This window comes from Podarcis vaucheri, assembly GCF_965113315.1.
Source record: "Podarcis vaucheri genome assembly, chromosome: 2".
NCBI lineage: Eukaryota > Metazoa > Chordata > Lepidosauria > Squamata > Lacertidae > Podarcis > Podarcis vaucheri.
In genome coordinates, this window is record NC_138760.1 from 821,191 (window position 1) to 842,352 (window position 21,162).

At 46.9% G+C, this 21,162-nt stretch overlaps 1 protein-coding gene and 1 long non-coding RNA gene across 4 annotated transcripts in view; one reads left to right on the plus strand and one right to left on the minus strand.

The window, feature by feature from the left end:
* LPAR2 (lysophosphatidic acid receptor 2) overlaps positions 1 to 21,162 on the plus strand; it is a 43,828-nt gene that overhangs the window by 12,464 nt on the left and 10,202 nt on the right. For both annotated transcript variants that reach the window (XM_082208831.1, XM_082208830.1), the window contains exon 2: positions 16,498 to 17,249. In XM_082208831.1, coding sequence (XP_082064957.1) covers positions 16,517 to 17,249 — 733 coding nt within the window. In that variant the 5' untranslated portion in view covers positions 16,498 to 16,516. The remainder of the gene's footprint in view (positions 1 to 16,497; positions 17,250 to 21,162) is intronic.
* On the minus strand, positions 12,994 to 16,829 carry LOC309524536. Of its 2 annotated transcripts, none has more exons than XR_014215982.1 (2): positions 16,715 to 16,829; positions 12,994 to 13,299 (listed from the first exon to the last, which is right to left on the minus strand). It is a non-coding gene; the product is annotated as an uncharacterized lncRNA (long non-coding RNA). The 2 variants fall into 2 exon arrangements; XR_014215983.1 differs by lacking the exon at positions 16,715 to 16,829 and adding an exon at positions 13,994 to 14,112.

Sequence of the window (21,162 nt, forward strand, 5' to 3'; positions counted from 1 at the left end):
GAAGCCAAGCCATGGCAATTCTAGATAGTGTGGCAGCAGGACAAGGGGAGGAATGGAGCAGACATGATTTTTATTGTGCACACCTTCACACTTGCACATTCACATTTGGCCATGGATTGGCTCAGTCTTGCATGCAAACCTGGTTGTAGCTTGCACAGCTGGAACAGGAAAAGTATGGTTGGGTCAAATCAGTCATGGCCATGAAACAGGGCATAGTCAGAAAAAGGATTTTATTGTTGCCTTGAAGGTCTGCTATTTCTCCATCCCTCTTCAGATGGAAATACAGTGGAGCCTCGCAAGACGAAATTAATTCGTTCCGCAAGTCTCTTCGTCTTGCGGTTTTTTCGTCTTGCGATGCACGGTTTCCCATAGGAATGCATTGAAAATCAATTAATGCGTTCTTAGGGAAACCGCCTTCAGACCAGGTCCAGGGACAGTCTGTCCCCGGACCTCTTCTGAAGGCTGGGGGGGGGGACAAGGGCTTTTCTTCCCACCCCCAGCATTTTAAAAAACCCTGGGACAGCGGAGGACTTCTCCGCTGTCCGGGGCGATCTTAAAATGCTGGCGGGCGGCATTTTAAAATCGCCCCGGACAGCGGAGGACTTCTCCGCTGTCCGGGGCGATTTAAAAGCCCCTGGGAAGGCAGGCAGGGGGGACAAAGACTTTCGCCCCCTGCCCGCCTTCAGAAGGTGTTCCCGCCCCCCGCCCCACTTCGGAACAGCTTTCCCAAGTGGGGCGGCTGGGGCAGGTGTCCCCGCCCCACTTCGGAACAGCTTTCCGAAGTGGGGCGGCTGGGGCAGGTGTCCCCGCCCCCCCTCCCCACTTCGGAACAGCTTTCCGAAGTGGGGCGGCTGGGGCAGGTGTCCCCGCCCCCCCGCCCCACTTCGGAACAGCTTTCCGAAGTGGGGCGGCTGGGGCAGGTGTCCCCGCCCCCCCCTTCGGAACAGCGTTTTAAAATGCTGGGGTTCGGCAGCGCTTCGCTCCCGACCCCCAGCATTTTAAAACCTCCCCGGGACACGGGGAGATTTTAAAATGCTGGGGGTCGGCAGCGCTTCGCTCCCGACCCCCAGCATTTTAAAACCTCCCCGGGACAGAGACTTCTCTGCTGTCCCTTGGAGATTTTAAAATGCTGGGGGTCGGCAGCGAACGCTTTGCTCCCGCCCGCCAGCATTTTAAGATCGCCCGGGGCAGGCGGGGGGGAAGGCAGGCGGGGGGGAGCAAAGACTTTTGCCCCCCGCCGGCCTTCAGAAGAGGTCCTCTTCTGAAGGCCGGCTGTGGGCGAAAGTCTTTGCTCCCGACCGCCAGCATTTCCCTATGGGCTTTCGTCTTGCGATGCAAGCCCATAGGGAAATTCGTCTTGCGAAGCGCCTCCAAAACAGAAAACCCTTTCGTCTTGCGGGTTTTCCGTCTTGCGAGGCATTCGTCTTGCGGGGTACCACTGTACACTAGGGAGCAGAAATCTGACTCACCCAGCTGTCCTTCCTTCCATTCAGGGTTGTAACATACAGTAGCTCTCCAATAAGCATAATTGGGATTAAGAAGAAGGCCAGATGGTACGTGGTTTATGGAAACCAATCCCCGGTTCTTGGATGGTCAGAGCAGCCACCTCACCCATCCAACTGCTCTTTCCACATTCCATGACAGACCCTGCTGTGCTGGCTGTTGCTGCTGCCATTGTTATGATGTCACGGGGAAGTGAACCAATGGCAGCCTCTTTTCTCTGTTGCTAAGGGAAGGAGCTGTTGGCTCAGGGCCCTGTACCCTACCTATGGGCTCCCAGCACAGCCCCATGCAAGGGAGAGTTTCATGGTTGAATCCAGCCCTTTCTACTTATTTTTTACTTTCCTGGCACTCCAAGGTTGTCTGCACCACACAACTCAAGCGCATGGCTTCCCCCAAAGAACCCTGGCTGGGAGCAGCAGTTTACCTCTCGCAGGGCTGCAATCCCCAACACCTTCCATAAACTACACTTCCCAGGATTTCTGGGTGGCAGTGGAAAGCAATGTGCTTTAAATGGGTGGTGTGAGCTGAGTGCATCAAGCGGTAGTTTGGTGTAAGGTGTGAAGGATTTGAGCGGTGACCCGAAAGGCGAGGTTTGGTGGGCTTTCTCCATGCTTCAGTGGTGCCAGGGATGAAGAGGCCTAGCTGTGTTCTTTTTTCAAGGAAGAACAGTGGCACTTGCCAGAGCCTCCCTTCTCTGGGCCCAGGTGATGGAGGCGGCTTCTGCTTTCTTTCTCCTGTGCCCTTAGGTGGCCTTGTTCATGTTATGGAACAAGGATGGGGAATCTGTGGCGCCCACGGTTGTCAGACTCTAGTTCCCATCAGCTACAGCCAGAATGTGAGCTGTCGCAGTGGTGGCTGGTGCCCTTTAGAAGTGGAAGAGTGAAAGGCAAGGAGACCAACAGAGAATCACAGAACTGTAGAGTTGGAAGGGACCCTGGGGATCATCTAGGCCAACCTTCTGCAATGCAGGAATCTCAAAGCATTCATGACACGTGGCCATCCAACTTCTGCTTAAAAACCTCCCGTGAAGGAGAATCTCCCACCTTTCAAGGGAACCTGTTCCCAGGGGCGGAGGAAGGGGTGTGGGGGGGGATGCCCCGGGTGTCACCACTCAGGGGGGTGACAAAATGCCAAGCGGCACACACCATGGGGCCTGCAGCACACCTGAACCACACATCTATCCTGGGAGAGATGTGGTGGCTTGAGTGCCCGCAGGCTCTGTACTGCCCAGAAAGCCCACCCACTGCTGTAGGGCGGCTGAGTGGGTGGAGGCAGGGAGACTCCTCCGTGGCCCCGTGGAGCATCCTGCCCCACCTGGGCCTGACCCTGGGCACCCAATTGGCTTGCTCTGCTGCTGCCTGTTTCACTGTCTAATAGCTCTTTTTTAATAGATATTTATTAAGAATTTTCCATTTTAATACATTAAAAAACCAAAAAGAAAAAAACAAAAAAGAAAAGAAAACATATACAATTTACAATCCTTATTTTTCTATAACATATTTCCCTGACTTCCCCACACCTCCCCTTCTTATATTCCAATTCAAATTGTTAATTCAACAAGTTCTTATCCCCAATTTTTAACCTTTTTATATTTAGTTCAATTTAAAAAACCAGTTTTACAACATCAAAATTTATATATCAGTGCTCATTCTTAAATCTTAAATCCTTTTTCTAAAGTCAACCCAAATTCCCTTCCACGAATTCCCCACTTTTCATACTAATAACAAAACAGAATAAAAAGAAAAAAGACGGATTATAATTATACACCCTTTGGATCCCCAAACCCCACCCCATCCCCTTTCCCGGTTTCAATCCCCAACAAATGTCCATCAGTCTTAATCTACTATCAGCCTGGAGATCTCACGTCCGAGGCTCTTAATTCTCTCTCAGTTCCTCTCTGCTGGTTTTTTTGATAGTCCTTAGTATTAAACACCAAATCTCGGAGACTCTCTGGCCCGATAGGGACAATGTTTCTTCCAGCCAGACCTCCATACTTAAAAGTGGAGCCCAAATCTTGTTTCTTACTCTTTTCAAGTCCAAATGTCCCCAAAGCTCCAACTTTCACCTTAATCAAATTTGTAATCCTTGGGTCTTCAGATCTCCACATAAGGAGATCTCTTCATTCTTCAATCTCCAACTCAGACCAGATTTTCATCATCAAGTTCTTATTTTCCTTTATAACCATCATGTCAGGCCTCTGGCTCTCCTTTGTCATCTGCAACATTGCATCTCCTCCTTCCTTTTCCTCAGAAACAACATGTATCTCTCCACACTCTCAAAGTTCTCAAATTTCTCCTCTTGTCCAGCTGCATGAACTTCCTGGATCAAGTCCTTATCAAATTCAATGAATTTGTTTACTGTTAAGTCCAGAGTTGCAACGTTGGTAGCCAAAACATCAATTTGGCCTTGTAACTTTCCCAAGAGAAAAAAAAACTCTGTCCAATTTAGCTTGAATTTTCCCTCCTTCAGTCATTCTTGTAATGTCCCAAAACCCCCTCTAGAGGGATTTTGGTTACTTAGTTACTAGTATTCCTTCCAGTTCAAATCCAAAAATCAAGTTAGTTTGTATCAGTTTTTCCTTGTTTTCGGCAAAATATAGCCAAATTGTAACGAATATAACCAGCAGAGACAATAGAAAACAAAATAAAAAGATTCCTTCCAGTAGCACCTTAAAGACCAACTAAGTTAGTTCTTGGTATGAACTTTCGTGTGCATGCACACTTCTTCAGATACACATGTATCTGTTAACGTTGCAACTCTGGACTTAACAGATACATGTGTATCTGAAGAAGTGTGCATGCACACGAAAGCTCATACCAAGAACTAACTTAGTTGGTCTTTAAGGTGCTACTGGAAGGAATCTTTTTATTTTGACTATGGCAGACCAACGCGGCTACCTATCTGTAAATAGAAAACAAAGTTCTCTTTTCCCGTCTTGACAGCTAATTTGACAGCTGTCAAACTCTTCAATATCTCTTCAACAGGCTCTCTCACGGATCACTCCCGGGTCCGGGGGGGTGGCACTTCAGCTCCCAAAATTAGCTCTTATCTTCCAGTAAGATTACTTAAACTGCCAAATTGTGAAATTAATGTCTTTACCCAATAAAAAAGAAAAAATCCTCTCGACCTTAGTTAGCTGGTCCTTGCTTTAGATTATATACAAGACGGGGAGACGGACTTCCTGTTTGCGCCTTCCCCAATCGTGCCTAATTAAAAAAATTTTTTTTCCTTTAAAAATCCAATTTCCATACTACTCACGGGTTGCTGCTTTAAAATCCAATTGTTCACAAGAAGAAGTCAGCGCTCTCCGACCATGGCATGCAGCTTCACTCTGCAGGAGAAGCAGTCGACTCTCAGCACCGCACCACTCACCCCGCCCCCTGTTCCGAAGCCTTCGCGGGTCGGGGGGGCGCAAATGGTGCCCGCCGAGTCACCAGGTTCACAGGCTGCACCGCCTGTGATTTTTAAGGGTCCCCGTGTCGCCGCAGCGGCTAGACCCAAATCCTGCGGAGCCGATTCCCTCCGGAGCTTGGGGGGAATCCGCCATTAGCCGATGGCGCTAACCCGGAAGCTCTTATCATCAGAAAGTTCTTCCTGATGTTGAGTTGGAATCTCCTTTCTTGTAAGCCAAGAAGCCATTGCTTTGGGTCCTGCCCCCTGGAACGGCAGAAAATAAGCTTATTCCCTCTTCCACGTGATAGCCCTTGAGATATTTGAAGATGGCTCTCCTCTCTTCTCTCAGACTCCCCTCTTCCAGGCTAAACCTACCCAGCTCCCTGCATCTTTCTTCATGGGGCTTGGTTTCCAGACCTAGGGAGAACCAGAACCAACAACAGGCACAGCCACTCATTTGAGTTTTGCCCCCCACCCATCCTGAATTCTGCAGGGCAATGTGGAAATGAAGGAGGAAGGAGCTGGCGGGCAGTGCTGCCCCCTGAACCTGGGGCAGCCAGGAAGAGGCTGGCTAAGGGCAGGTTGTGGGGGGTGGAGCAGTGCCCTCTGTGCCCTGATGGAGCAGCCTCTACCAGCTGCAGTCCAATGTTATCCGGAGGACCAGCAGGGAAAAGCTGTTGCGGGATTCGCTGCCTCAGGGCCCCAAATAACTTGACCAGCCTTGGATGGTATAATCTAATTCTTATTTATTTGCATTCATTCGCTTCTATGTGACTTACAATGATAAAGGATACATAATATAAACTAGTAGCGTGCATTTCATAGAATCATAGAATCATAGAGTTGGAATAGACCACAAGGGCAGGAAACACCATCAGAGCACTCCTGACATATGGTTGTCAAGCCTCTGCTTAAAGACCTCCAAAGAAGGAGACTCCACCACACTCCTTGGCAGCAAATGAATCCTGCGACTCGGGAAATCCTTTTCATTATGCAGTTTAGGTTCTCTGGTTAGGGAAAGGAACTTGCTCAAGAGCAGTCCACAAAGCCACGGCTGAAATCAAGGCTGGATGGCTTTGCAAGAGGATTAGACACATGCATGGAGGAGAAGCCTCTCAATGGCAGCTATGTTCTGCCTCCCCTCAAGGAGGCCAGTGGCTGGGAATCTCAAGTGGGTAGAGTTGCTGCTGCTGTGCTCAGATCCTGCTTTCAGGCTTCCCTTGGGCGTCTGGTTGGCAACTCTGAGAACAGGATGCTGGACTAGTTAGGTCTCTGGCCTGATCCAGTAGGCTTTTCTTGTGTTCTTAAGTCAGCTCTTCCCAGTCGGTGTACTTCTGGGCAGGTCTCGAAAATCGTTTAGAAACCAAACCACTAAACACTGGTATCCAGGCACCAGTTGAAAACAAACAAATATCTGAACTGAATTTGCACATGCGACATCTCACTAGGAGATGGAAAGAAGGGAGCTGCTGGGTTTGGCACATCGTTTTTGATCTTCCTCTCATTTGTTTGCTGTCTTGTGTTATTTCCCAGTTACAGAATGTACTTTGCCTACCTAATTAGTTCATCAAGCAACTTGGCTGAGAAAGCCAGGTGCCAAGGGAAATAATCTGCAACCAAACAAACACTGGCTTTGGGATGGCAAAGCCCTCTCAGGGGTTTCCTGTTACTCAGCATGAATGCGTTTGACTCCCTGGCAGAGGAGAGAAAGGGAAGACGCAAATGCACCACATCAGGGTTGAGAGAGAAGATTACAACAGTTTGTCCTTACTCCAAGCCGCAGTGGTTCTCAACCTGTGGGTCCCCAGACCGCAGTGGTTCTCAACCTGTGGGTCCCCAGTCCCCAGGACTACAACTCCCATCATCCCTGACCTCTGGCCTTGCTAGCTAGGGGTGATGGGAGTTGTAGTTCAACAACATCTGGGGACCCACAAGTTGAGAAAGGCTGCTCCAAGGGACTTTGCTAGGCTCCTGGATCTTGACCCAGAAGCTGTACGCCGGCTCCCTCGGCCAATAAAGCGAGATGAGCAGTGCAACCCCAGAGTCTGTCACAACTGGACCTAATGGTCAGGGGTCCCTTTACTTAAGACATCCTACATTTAAAGCACATGACTACACCAGAGAATCCTGGGAACCAGAGTACCCCTCACAGAGGTACACGTCCCAGCACCCTTAACAAGCTGCATTTGTAAATGCATTTTGAAGGTATGGTACATATGCTGCCATCATCATGTAGAGAGGGAATTTCAGGCAGCGCATAGCTAAACTGTGGGTGTTCATGGATTTCTCAGTCCTGCTCAGGTTTCTGTTCAGACCAAGCAAGAAGAAAACAGAAATTGGTAGCCTATTTTCTCACAAGTAAGTTTCCACTGCAGTAAATGCGAATACACTTTTGCAAGTGTTTCAGCAGCTGAGATAGTAGACTGCAGTGATACCATTCTAGGACTTAATTGTCTGCAATGGGTAAGCAATTGGCAACCCAAGGGCTCATTTTAGCTTCCACACAAGCAGTCTTCTACAGCAACAAGTGGGTTCAGGATTGGGCCAGGGAGCTGTTCATGCCTCACGACAGGAGGGAGTTATGGCCGCTGTCTCGAAAGAGCTGCAGACAGTTCTGAATTCGGACACCTTGGCCTCAGCTGTCCTTGCTCTGGTGACCTCCTTCCTAGACTCCTGCCATGTGCCCCACTTGGGACTGCCCTTGAAGATGCCTCAGAGGCTGCAGCTACTGCAGAAACTGGCTGCTAGGTTGGTAAATGGGGCAGCTTGATGGGACCATGTGTCACCAGTCCCAAAAGTTCAGCGCTGGCTGCCAGTAAGCTGCCAGGCCCAATTCAAGGGGCTCATATTGGCATACAAGGACCTAAATTGCTTGGGACCAAGTACCTAAAAGAGTGCATGCCCCAGTGTCCCCAATAACCATCAGAAAAGCTCTGGGTGCTGCCCAGTTGGTGTGAATTCATGACAGGGCCCTCCAGGTAGCATTTCCTCATTGGCAAAATGTCCTCCCTGGTGCATCGGTCCCTATCATTCACTTTCATGAGGCACTTGAAACAACAGATTCTGTTCCTGACAATCTTGAAATTATGAGCTGTAAGTGTATGTGGACATTTTACATGTTTTTAGTTGTTTTTAATTATCTTTAATTGTTTTTAAATGTCTTAAATGTATTTTTTTATTCTTAGTTTTAATTATATTGTTGCTTTCTGTTGGTGTTCGCAGACCTGGGCTCCTTTTGGAGAAAAGGCGGGGTAGTAATTTAATAACACAATTAAAGAAACAAAGTCCTTTAGAAGAAGCCTCCCTTTACTGGGACCCTCACTCTGTCAGAAAGGACGCTTTAACTCCTTCTCTTCCCCTCACTTGTGACCATGCAGAAGAGTTTCTATCAACATAGCACCACCCGGCTCCTTGCTGCTGTTCCCATGGGAGGGAAGGAGTTAAAGAGCCCTTTGCCTGTTCAATATGTGGAGCCAGTCCTGCCCAAAACTTTGACCCACTAGGCAGCCCCAACTGTGTTCCTGGTTCAATTAGTTCCTGATCTGGTTGGAAGAGGCTCCTGATCCTAGCAGGGAAAACAGGAGAGGAAGCTTTTCACATTTTGGAGGTGAGCATCCCTCCTGCTCCTTTCCCCTGGATGCCATGTCTTCTTCTATTGTGAGCTTGAGGGCAGGGGCAATCTCCGCTCTATAAACTCTAGAATTAACCCTCGTGGCAGGCCGGGTGTTGCCCGATTTCAGCCTGCTCCATCCCTGACCACTGAGAAGGCTGGCAAGGCTCATGGGAGCAGAATCTGATCATGTCTGGTGGCCGCAGGTTCCCTCTCTGTGTGCTAAGGTCGGCACCCTGTGCCTTGGGAGTGGCTGTTGGAGTAGTTGGCGTGGTGACTGGAAGAACAGAGTCCCGCATCTTGGAGAGGGTTTCAGCAGGTGATGCTCCTCATGTTCTGCAGTGCTGTGCCATTACGCTCCCATTCAGTACAGTTAACTGTACAAGGCCCCGTCTTCCCTATCCCTTTGAAGCAGTTTCATGCCACTTTAAAAGAGTCCTGGCTTTTCCAGGGACTGTTGTTGGTTAAGGCTGCTGAGAGTTGTCAGCAAACTTGGGAATCTTGGGGAGAAGCCATGGCTGTTTAAAGTGGTATGATGCTGCTTTAAAGGTTTAGTACAGATGGGGCCCAAGAGTGAAGGTTTTTATTTGGCTGTTCTCTTGTCGGATGGAGGCTTCCATGATCCTGCTCTCCGTCCTAGGGCTGGAGGGGGCAGGCAGCCTGTAGACACAACTGTCCATAAGAAAAGCCTCTTTCTTGCCCTTATTGCATTGGGGATATTTGGAGGAGAGGTCATTTCTATCTGGTAGGGGATTAACTGATCCTCCAGGGACAAAGACTCAGTTATTCATCCCATTTGGCCCCAGATGTTGTTTGCTGCAAGGATGTTATCTGCCTAGCCAACAAGAGCTGCAAAACTCAGCTCTCAGTTCTCAGTTCTCAGTTCTCAGATCTGGTGTGAGTTTAAACTGTTCCCAGGGATAGCCCTCATATTCTGGGCCGATCCTTTCTTGGTGCTTTTCTCAGAATAGCTTTGGGATTTATTTACCAACTTTGTTATTGGTGGAACTGGCATTCTTGTGATGTCAGCCTCATATCATTGTTATATGTCCCTCTGAGGATCTTGCTAGATGTCAGCCCTAGAATATGGTAAGTATGCTTCTAGGCATTAAGGGACATGGGTGGTGTTGTGGTCTAAACCACTGAGCCTACGGCTTGCCGATCAGAAGGTCAGTGGTTCGAATCCTTGCAATGGGGTGAGCTCCCGTTGCTCAGTCCCAGCTCCTGCCAACCTAGCAGTTTGAAAGCACCCCCCAAAAAAGTACAAGTAGATAAATAGGTACTGCTCCAGCAGGAAGGTAAATGGCATTTCCGAGCGCTGCTCTGATTTCGATGTTCCATTACGCCAGAAGCGGCTTAGTCATGCTGGCCACAAAACCCAGAAAAACTGTCTGTGGAGCGGACAAACACTGGCTCCCTTGGCCTGTAAAACGAGATGAGCACCGCAACCCCAGAGTCGTCTGTGACTGGACTTAATTGTCAGGGGTCCTTTACCTTTAACTTTATGCTTCTACGCATGTGCAGAAGGCATTTAGTTATCACTGAATTTGTAGTTCATATACAGTCTGCCAGAATTTGTAGTTCATACACAGACCAGCCCTCAGGAATTAACTGCAGGCTACTTCAGAGTAGCTGTTGTTTTTTTAAAAATTAAAGCCTTATCTTGTGGGTGCGTTTCAGCATCTTACAGTAAAAGTAAGGATGAGATACTGACCTATTTTACAGGGTTGCTGTGAAGGTAGCTCTGTGTGTGTGTGTGTGTGTGTGTGTGTGTGTGGAGAGAGAGGGGGGGGGAGAGAGAGAGAGAGAAGTTCTTCCAACACTTACAGTACATTTGATAAAAGTGGTTGAAGATTATTAGCATGGCCCTCATCTTGCCACAGGTGTGCAGTGCGGGGGGGGGGCTGGTGTTGTGCGCCCCTTGAGGGCTGAAGTGTGTGTCTGTGGGCAATTGGCATGTGGGAGTGGGTGCCTCCACCCAAGGGTGTCACCACGGATGGCCCCTTCACATGTGGCATCAGGAAAAAAGAAAGGGGTGCCCTCAGATGGCTATTCTGGATTTGATTCCCTGACCTTGGAAACCCCAGCAGTTGAGGACCAAGGCTTCTCTGTGACAAGGCCATGGATTGGGACCAGGCAAACTGGAACTGGGCTCCCTTCCCGGATTATTATGGAATGCTCAGCAGCAAAATAATAGCAGTTTAGACTATAAAAAGTTCACTGGGATTCCAGTTCTGCTCCACATTAGTTAATCTGGACCTGACTGCTATGCTCTGTATACAGAATCTCCAGTTCATCCATAAGCCTAGCTAGAGACTAAAATGTGGGTCTAAGACACTTATCCAGCTAGAATTCTACACCCCCAGCAGCGGCCTTGCTTGCTCTCTCCGATTCTGCTAACCCTGGACGGAATGATGGACGTTGCATTGCCAGTTAGGGCAGTTGCAGATGCATTTAAAATGCCACACATTAGTACTGACTCTAACAGACTGGAATGAGGAGTTTTGTATTGCTAGCTGTTAAGGCTTGTGATGTGCTTAATTGTTGTTGTTTTTTTAATCACATTGAATAGATTTCTTTAAAGCCCAAGAATTAGAGGCCCCTCTCTCTTGTCTCTTTTTAACGTAAATGCCCATGGCCAATCTGTGAATGGTCAAGCCCAGATAAAATGCTCATAACACAAAATGATCTTTTTTCCTTTCCTTTCTTTTTTGGGGGGTGTTTATAGTTAGGGCTGCTTAGCTGAGTTACGACTCACTATGCTAGAACTCAAAACACTTGGGGTGAATCACAGCAATCCATAAATAGGTTTAGTCAGCATCCTTGGCTTTGAGCCAGTTGGGTCGAAACTGATTTACAAGTGGGGGGGCAGCCCTTGCACCCACATTTTCATATTTCTGCTTTGTTGATCAGTCTAAATGATATGTGGTATTTCTGATAAAAGGAATCAACTGTTCAGCACGGTTTGGAATCCATGTACAGGATCAGAGAAATTGTTTTGTGCTCAAGCAGCATTCAAAAGTCTCCTTTTTACACTATTTCCTGAGACTTAAGACGCAGGTGGCGCTGTGGGTTAAACCACAGGGCCTAGGACTTGTTGATCAGGTCGGCGGTTCGAATCCCCGCAACGGGGTGAGCTCCCATTGCTCGGTCCCAGCTCCTACCCACCTAGCAGTTCGAAAGCACGTCAAAGTGCAAGTAGACAAATAGGTACCGCTCCGCCGGGAAGGTAAACGGCGTTTCCTTGCGCTGCTCTGGTTCGCCAGAAGCGGCTTAGTCATGCTGGCCACATGACCCGGAAGCTGTACACCGGCTCCCTCAGCCAATAAAGCGAGATGAGCGCCGCAACCCCAGAGTCGTCCACGGCTGGACCTAATGGTCAGGGGTCCCTTTACCTTTAAGATATATGGGGGCTGAGGAACCTCATGAGGATGGGTTCAACAGAAGATGTAAATACAGAACAGAATAATGTATACTTGGCCATCTTCCATTCATGGCATGGAAGACCAGACCTCCACAGTTACCTTAGAAGCTCTGAGAAGTATTTGTACATTATGATAATAGTATGAACATTGTAGTTATAGTTGAATCCTGTGGTACTTCACCACTAAGTCAGAACTATAACCTGTGAACTGAGCAATATGATTTCTCTAGAGCAAAAACTGGAATCAAGGTTAGTTACTGCAGTGCTCCTGTCGAGACACTTCTTGCATAATGACTGTGGTGCAATTGATAATGAGTAACATACAGGAAGCCCTCAACCTTTGCAGGGGTTGTGTGCCAAACATTGCGCCTGAAGCCAAAATCATGTATAGCCAAAACTCATTGGCTGCAATGGTGGATGGGATTGCCAAAGTTTTTTCCTCCTTTGTGCCCCCTTTTTATCTGCAGTGGTACCTTGGGTCAAATACTTAAGTTGTTCTGTAGGTCCGTTCTTAACCTGAAACTGTTCTTAACCTGAGGTACCACTTTAGCTAATGGGGCCTCCTGCTGCTGCTGCTGCGCCGCCGGAGCACAATTTATGTTCTCATCCTGAAGCAAAGTTCTTAACCCGAGGTACTATTTCTGGGTTAGTGGAGTCTGTAACCTGAAGCGTCTGTAATCTGCAGCATCTGTAACTCGAGGTACCACAGTATTTGTTAAAGTTTTGCCAAGCGTGTAAAGCTGAATGTGCACAAATTAAATGTGTGAAGGTTGCAGGATTACTGTACATCCCTACTCTTCTCCCTCTGGGACCTTTTGCACACAACACATGTGCTCTGCTACCTAGCTACAGTCCTCCTTGCAAATTACCTGTGCTGGGTTCTTTTTTAACGGTTGATAAAGGGTGTGTGGGTGTGTGAAGATATTTGCATATGACCCGTCATACAACTTTATCCCAATTTCCTATGTAATATAACTTTTTATGTAATTAGGAATTACAATAAAATACAGTTAGAATATTAAAATTCTGCAAAAATAGAATTAAAACAAGCACACTTTTCAAATAGAGGAACTTATCCATTTGTTTTATTAGCTGCTTCTTCTTTTAAAATTAAAGAAGAGAATGAAAAATACAGAATAGATTTCATAATAGCTTTCCTACATCTGTGTAGAGATGATGTAGGTGAAACCCTGACCAACACCCAGTATCTTGTCCCTGAAACACCCATTCTCTCTTCTGCCTTCTCTGCCTCCCGGGGGCTCTTTAGCAGGCGCCTGTCCTGGAATCAGCCACTTGCCATGAACGCCAGAGAAAATCCTGCAGCTGAAGCCCCCTAGGCAGCAAAGTGCCCTTGGACTGCTGCTTGGCCCTGGAGAGATAAGCAAACCCAGATCATTACTGCTTGATAATTTTTTGAGGCAGAACAGCTGTGGCAACAGAAAATGTTGGCGGCAGCATCTCCCACACCCACAACTTGGGGAGGAAATATTCCTGAGGAAGGCTTTCTTCTTATCAGATCTGGGCAAATTTTCCAGGCTTGGCCTCTATCTTGTCCCAAGAGTTTTGCCTCTTCAGCAAAACTGTGGGTGAAGCAAAGGTTGAAGCCTGACTCTCTGGCGTTCCTCATCCTCTGCAGGCTTCTCATTTTCTGCAAGCCACATTCGGTGGGTGGGACTGTTCCCCCCCCCCCAAGTTCAAGGATAATAATAATATTATAATAATGTATTATTTCTACCCTGCCCATCTGGCTGGGTTTCCCCAGCCACTCTGGGTGGCTTCTAGCAAAAGATTAGAAAGGATTTAGGCCCAAAGTGGAAAACTCTTATCCCGTTTATTCCCCTTAACACAGATTAGATGTTTAAGTACAAATTGTAGTTGGGCTCCTAGCATAGGAGGCTCCTTTTTGTTTCCCTCTCTCAAAGAGTGGATGGGCCTATAGCAGCTAGAAGTTCATGAGGGATTGGAGCAAATAGCACTTTCAGTGACCGGTTGAATCTACTCCTGCTTTCCATCTGCTACTTGAGCAGAACCTATCAAAGTGGGGAGAGCAGTCTTAACCACACCTACACCAGACATCGAAAGTGTTTTTATACCACATAGTGGCTTCCATCACACTCCTGGAAACTGCAGATCATTCTTAGGAGAGCCCTATTCTCTGCACAGAACAGCAACCCCAGAATGGTTTTCATAATCCATCCCTGTTCCCAGGATTCTTTGGGGTAAGCCATGCCTGTTAAAGGGCAGCCTTACAACAGCCCTGGTGCTCCAATTGCACCCATTTCCATGTAAGTGGAGAGAAGGTTTGGGCTGATCCATGGGCTGGTGGAAGATCTAGCTAGCTGGGATGTGAGATGCTTGAATAACAATTCCTGGATAATTGGTGGGGTGTGTTTCATAGTTCCTCAAACAACTTTTGAAATAATCCTGAGTTTGTTGAAATGTGCCTGGCTAATTTCAAACACGGCTAGGAAGCCGCAAGAGGTGTTAGCTAAGGCTTCAAGTTTTTTCTCTGCGTGCCGAAGACATTGGAGTCTCCTCTTCCTTGCCCTTTGCCTTCACTATGTATCCCTGCCAAAACATCTGCAATTCTTCCAAACACCCAGCTTCTACACTTCAGTTATACAAATGTTGTGCAGCTTATTCTAAGCACAGTTATTATGTCCCCACCCCTTCCCGGCACACTTAGTATTCCATGTAGCCCCCCAAATAGCATTCCTTTGTGTAACTGCTTCAGCTAATACTAAATGGAATGTAATAGACATGCACATGCATGCCCTAGGGATCAAATGTTCCACGAGGAGTTTGTCCATAAACAGCTAATTAATCCTATTAATACAAGAGATTAATTTCCATTATTAAATATCTCATGTAATAGCCTCCTTCATGCATTGCTAAGAGTACAGGGACAGAACCTGATGTTAAACACATTACATGCAAAACACTTGATCTGTTGCATGCTGACATCTAAATTCAGTTGGAACTTTGCCCAATCCATGCTGTGGATGGCAGCCTTAATATAACTAGACGCCAACTCTTTTACAATGTCCTAAATTCCTTCCATAATAAGGTTACTTCCAGTGAGGTGTATTATTTAAAACCTCTGCCCATTTTTTAATGAAACAGGCACCTACGGTAATTTACTCCATTAGCTACTCCAAAGAGAATTCTTTTTGCTTCTTTTGTCAGCATTTTTTGAAAAATAAATAAATAGTTGGGGGCAGTTGTAAGATTACTAGCTAACCTCTCCTCACATATCTATGTGGAACAGATTCAAAAGGGGTGATGGAATACCAGGGAGTTGTATAATTTTGCTTATACATGGGATTGTTCCTTTTTTGTTTGTATGCACAATTGTAGCACAAATGGTAAATGTCAAAGCTTGAATTGTGAACTTGCTGAGATAAAGGTTTGAATTTGTATTTTTAAAAAATAGGTTTGGTTTTAGAAGGGTATCTTTTGGAAACAGAAGAGGCATGTAGGCTTGATTCCCAAACTTACCTCTCATTCACTAGCTGGCGTTTAATCCTGGTTTTTGTGTTTGAAACAGATTTGGCGGTGACAACTGCATCCTGTCCTATGTGCGGACGGCTTCAGTGGCTGTGGCACATGTCCTGGACACCAGATAGAAGAGTTCTGGGGAACAGGAAACTCAGCCTTCCCTCCCCAATTGGGTGCGCGCTGGATGTTTTGGACGGCAACTTCCATCAGCCTCAGCCAGCACTATGCTGGGTCTGATCGGAATTGTAGCACAAAACATCTGGTAGGCTCCAGGTTTTTTTGGGGGGGCAATAGATTAAACTATTTGCCTTTCAGTTGGTTGATTTGCGTGGGGGTTGTGTTGCGGTTCATTGCAGATGTGGGTGGAGCTTACATGAGTCCACTCTGCCCACTCTGCCCCCTCCCCCTCCCGTTCTGCTTCTTCCCCCTTTTCCAGCCACTTTGAGGTCACAGCAATGCAGTCATGCATGATCACACATGCTTTGAATGCACACAAAGTGGTTGTTTCCTGTACTTTTCTTTTTCTCTTCTTAAAAAAAAATTAAGCATGTGAGAAGGGGAATTGGAGAAAGATGAAAGTATGCAGTAAACAATGAATGAAGCAACTGCAGGGATTGCCAGCATGTCACCCGGGGGGGGGGGAGGTTGGGGCTGGGTGCCCACCAGTACCTTTGATGGTGCTGCCATCTGGCCTCTCTGGCCGTTTTCCTCCTCTGCCTCCTTCCAGCACCCCAGGGCTTCCCCAGGCCGCATCCAGTGGCCTCAGGAGGAGGAGGCAGGGGGCACCATTTTCTGTTTTGCCTCAAGTGGCAAAATGTCTTGGGCCAACGCTGCTGGCAGCCATACAATACACAAGTTTATCTTAAATGAGCCAGGCCTTGTGGTGACAGCCAGATTGGGGGGAACTCAGTTTGTGCTTATCTTGGGGATGAGAAACTGGAGAGCAATTTGTGCCTCAGATGAGCAGGAAATGTTATGCCAGCTGGCCCTGCCTCCCTGCCCTCTCTCCAAGGTTAAAGGCAAGCTGAACAGAAGACTTGTTTCCTTTTTGTTTCTCTCTCTACCACAGGGACCGACGATTTGAAAAGATGACCAGGTGTTACTACAACGAGACCATTGAGTTCTTCTACAACAACAGTGGCAAGGAGCTGTCCCGAGTGTGGAGGAACAAGGATGTTCTAGTGGTTGTTCTGGGCCTGACGGTCAGCATCATTGTGCTTCTCACCAACCTGCTGGTCATTACAGCCATTGCGATCAACAAGCGCTTCCATTATCCGATCTATTACCTGCTGGGGAATCTGGCTGCTGCCGACCTCTTTGCCGGCATTGCTTATTTGTTCCTGATGTTCCACACGGGACCCAACACAGCCCAGCTTTCTCTCAAGACTTGGTTTGTCAGGCAGAGCCTCCTGGATACCAGCCTGACAGCCTCTGTGGTCAACCTCCTGGCCATTGCGGTGGAGCGACACCAGACAGTGTTCACCATGCAGCTCCATAGCAAGATGTCCAACCAGCGAGTCATAATCCTCATTGTCTGCATCTGGCTAACAGCTCTGCTGCTTGGCCTCATCCCCTCGTACGGCTGGCACTGTCTGTGTAGCCTGAAGGACTGCTCAAGGATGGCTCCGCTCTACAGCCGAAGGTACTTGACCTTTTGGGCCATCTCCAACCTCTTCATCTTCCTCATCATGGTGGTCGTCTACACTCACATTTTCATCTACGTCAAGAGGAAGATGGCTCGCATGTCCAGGCACACCAGCTTCCATCCGCGTTACAGGGAGACCATGATCAATCTCATCAAGACAGTTATCATTATCCTCAGTAAGTAAATGTCTCATCAGACCTCCAGTTTCTCTGCAGTCAAGAATTTCTTTCTGGGAAAGATGCAGATGCAGACTACTTGCTGCTGCTGATACCTTCCTTTGCTATGGATTGGTAGGTGTCCCTTGTTGTTGGCTGTTTGAAATGCCAGCTTCAAGGAACGAAAATGAATGGAGGATATCTCTGTTCTAGACAGAGATTAGCTTGGTCTGTTGGTTACAATCTCAACATATAATGCACCAGGTTGATCCTTCGGTGGGTCTATCCCAAGGATTGCCTTCTGGTGGCCCATAAACTAGAAATGAGAGATGATCCCCGTTCGAATGTGGCTTTAATAATAATAATAATAATAATAATAATAATAATAATAATAATAATAAATATATTATTTGTACACCGCCCATCTGGCTGGGTCTCCCCAGCCACTCTGGGTGACTTCCAACAAAGATTTAGAATCATAGAATCATAGAGTTGGAAGAGACCACAAGGGCCATCGAGTCCAACCCCCTGCCAAGCAGGAAACACCATCAGAGCACTCCTGACATATGGTTGTCAAGCCTCTGCTTAAAGACCTCCAAAGTAGGAGACTCCACCACACCCCTTGGCAGCAAATTCCACTGTCCAACAGCTCTTACTGTCAGGAAGTTCTTCCTAATGTTTAGGTGGAATCTTCTTTCTTGTAGTTTGGATCCATTGCTCCGTGTCCGCTTCTCTGGAGCAGCAGAAAACAACCTTTCTCCCTCCTCTATATGACATCCTTTTATATATTTGAACATGGCTATCATATCACCCCTTAACCTCCTCTTCTCCAGGCTAAACATGCCCAGCTCCCTTAGCCGTTCCTCATAAGGCATCGTTTCCAGGCCTTTGACCATTTTGGTTGCCCTCCTCTGGACACGTTCCAGTTTGTCAGTGTCCTTCTTGAATTGTGGTGCCCAGAACTGGACACAGTACTCCAGGTGTGGTCTGACCAGAGCGGAATACAGTGGCACTATTACTTCCCTTGATCTAGATGCTATACTCCTATTGATGCAGCCCAGAATTGCATTGGCTTTTTTAGCTGCCGCATCACACTGTTGGCTCATGTCAAGTTTGTGGTCAACCAAGACTCCTAGATCCTTTTCACATGTACTGCTCTCAAGCCAGGTGTCACCCATCTTGTATTTGTGCCTCTCATTTTTTTTGCCCAAGTGCAATACTTTACATTTCTCCCTGTTAAAATTCATCTTGTTTATTTTTGCCCAGTTCTCTAATCTGTCAAGGTCGTTTTGAAGTGTGATCCTGTCCTCTGGGGTGTTAGCCACCCCTCCCAGTTTGGTGTCATCTGCAAATTTGATCAGGATGCCCTTGAGTCCATCATCCAAGTTGTTGATAAAGATGTTGAATAAGACCGGGCCCAAGACAGAACCCTGTGGCACCCCACTAGTCACTCTTCTCCAGGATGAAGAGGAACCATTGATGAGCACCCTTTGGGTTCGGTCAGTCAGCCAGTTACAAATCCACTGAGTGGTAGCATAGTCAAGACCGCATTTTACCAGCTTCTTTACAAGAATATCATGGGGCACCTTGTCAAATGCCTTGCTGAAATCAAGGTAGGCTACATCCACTGCGTTCCCTTCATCTACCAGGCTTGTAATTCTGTCAAAAAACGAGATCAGGTTAGTCTGACATGACTTATTTTTCAGAAATCCATGCTGACTATTGGTGATCACAGCATTCCTTTCTAGGTGTTCACAGACTGTTTGCTTAATGATCTGCTCCAGAATCTTCCCTGGTATTGATGTCAGACTGACTGGGCGGTAATTATTTGGGTCCTCTCTTTTCCCCTTTTTGAAAATAGGGACAACATTTGCCCTCCTCCAGTCTGCCGGGACTTCGCCTGTTCTCCAGGAATTCTCAAAGATGACTGCCAGTGGTTCTGAGATCACATCTGCCAGTTCTTTTAATACTCTTGGATGCAGTTCATCTGGCCCTGGAGACTTGAATACATCTAAACTAGCCAAATATTCTTGTACTATCTCCTTAGTTATTCTGGGCTGTGTTTCCTTTGCTGAATCATTTGCTCCAAATTCTTCAGGTCGGGCATTGTTTTCTTTATCGGAGAAGACTGAGGCAAAGAAGGCATTGAGGAGTTCAGCCCTTTCTGTGTCCCCTGTTTGCATTTTACCATCTTCTCCTCTGAGTGACCCCATTGTTTCTTTGTTCTTCCTTTTGCTACGAACATACCCATAAAAGCCTTTTTTGTTGCTTTTAACCTCTCTAGCAAGCCTGAGTTCATTCTGTGCTTTAGCTTTTCTGACTTTGTGTCTACACGTGCTGGCTATTTGTTTGAATTCCTCTTTGGTGGTTTCCCCCCTTTTCCATTTTTTGTACACATCCTTTTTTAATCTTAATTCAGTTAAAAGTTCTTTAGATAGCCACCCTGGCTTCTTTAGGCACCTTCCATGTTTCCGTCTCATTGGTATTGCCTGACGTTGTGCTTTTAGTATCTCCCTCTTAACAAACTCCCAGCCATCATGAACTCCCTTTCCTTTTAGTATTGTTGTCCTTGGGATCTCACCCAGCACTTCCCTAAGTTTTATGAAGTCGGCTTTCTTAAAGTCAAGAAATTGAGTCCTAGTATGCTTGGCTGCTCCTTTCCGCTGTATAGTAAACTTCAGAAGAGCATGATCACTCGCGCCTAATGATCCTTCCACTTCTACCCCACTAACCAGGTCATCAACATTGGTTAGGACCAGATCTAAAATGGCTGTTCCTCTTGTTGCTTCTCCCACTTTCTGGACAATGAAGTTGTCTGCAAGGCCAGTGAGGAATCTGTTTGACCTTATGCTCTTGGCTGAGTTTGACGTCCAACAAATATCCGGGTAATTGAAGTCCCCCATTACTACTATCTCCCTTCCTTTTGCATGCTTGGCCATCTGTTCCAGGAAGGCATCATCTATGTCCTCCGTTTGGCTTGGGGATCTATAGTAAACTCCCACAATGAGGTCTCTGTTATTCTTCTCTCCCTTAATTTTGACCCAAATGCTCTCACTTTGGCTTTGAGGATCTAAATCTTGGATCTCTTCACAGGTATACACATCCCTGACATATAACGCCACTCCTCCTCCTTTCTTGTCTGGTCTGTTTCTCTGAAATAGATTGTATCCCCCCATTATTACATTCCAATCGTGGGACTTATCCCACCAGGTTTCAGTGATGCCTATTATGTCATATTTAGTTTGCTGTACCAAGAGCTCAAGCTCATCTTGTTTATTTCCCATGCTTTGCGCATTAGTGTACAGACATTGAAGTCCATTAATCATTCCCCCGTGTCTCTTATTTAAGGATTTTTTCCTCCCACCACTAGGTCCGCGTGCTGTTTGCTCCATTTGGTCTATGACATTTGGATGATCATCTTCATTAATTGATAGACTCCTACCTTCAGGAGCACTGTCTCCCTCCCCCACATTAGTCAGTTTAAAGCCCTCCTGATGAGGTTTCTGAGATTTTTGGCAAAAACATTTCTCCCAACCGTTGTGATACATTAAAATGTCACACGTTAAAAGCTTTGCTAAACAGGGCTGCCTTCAGGGAAGCCACCCTTTGAACCCACTCATCTCCAAACCAAGGCAAGGTTTTATGCCTTTAGCAGATTATGTCAAGATAGTCACTCATGCCAAATTGTCACCTAGATTATCTGAAACATGCCTCAGTGAACCTCTGGCTCGTGCACACCCAGGGGTTTATTTTGCAAGGCAACAGACATTTTGTCTGGCAAAATACACTTCTGTCCCCCAGACCACTGTCTTGGAATGTACAGCAGTCCTGAGAATATAAACATTATTTTTTTATCTGTCCTTATCCATCTTTTTGTCTCTTTGCAGTCTCCCTTTGAAATCTATAGTTTAACCCTTGATAGTTTATAACGGTG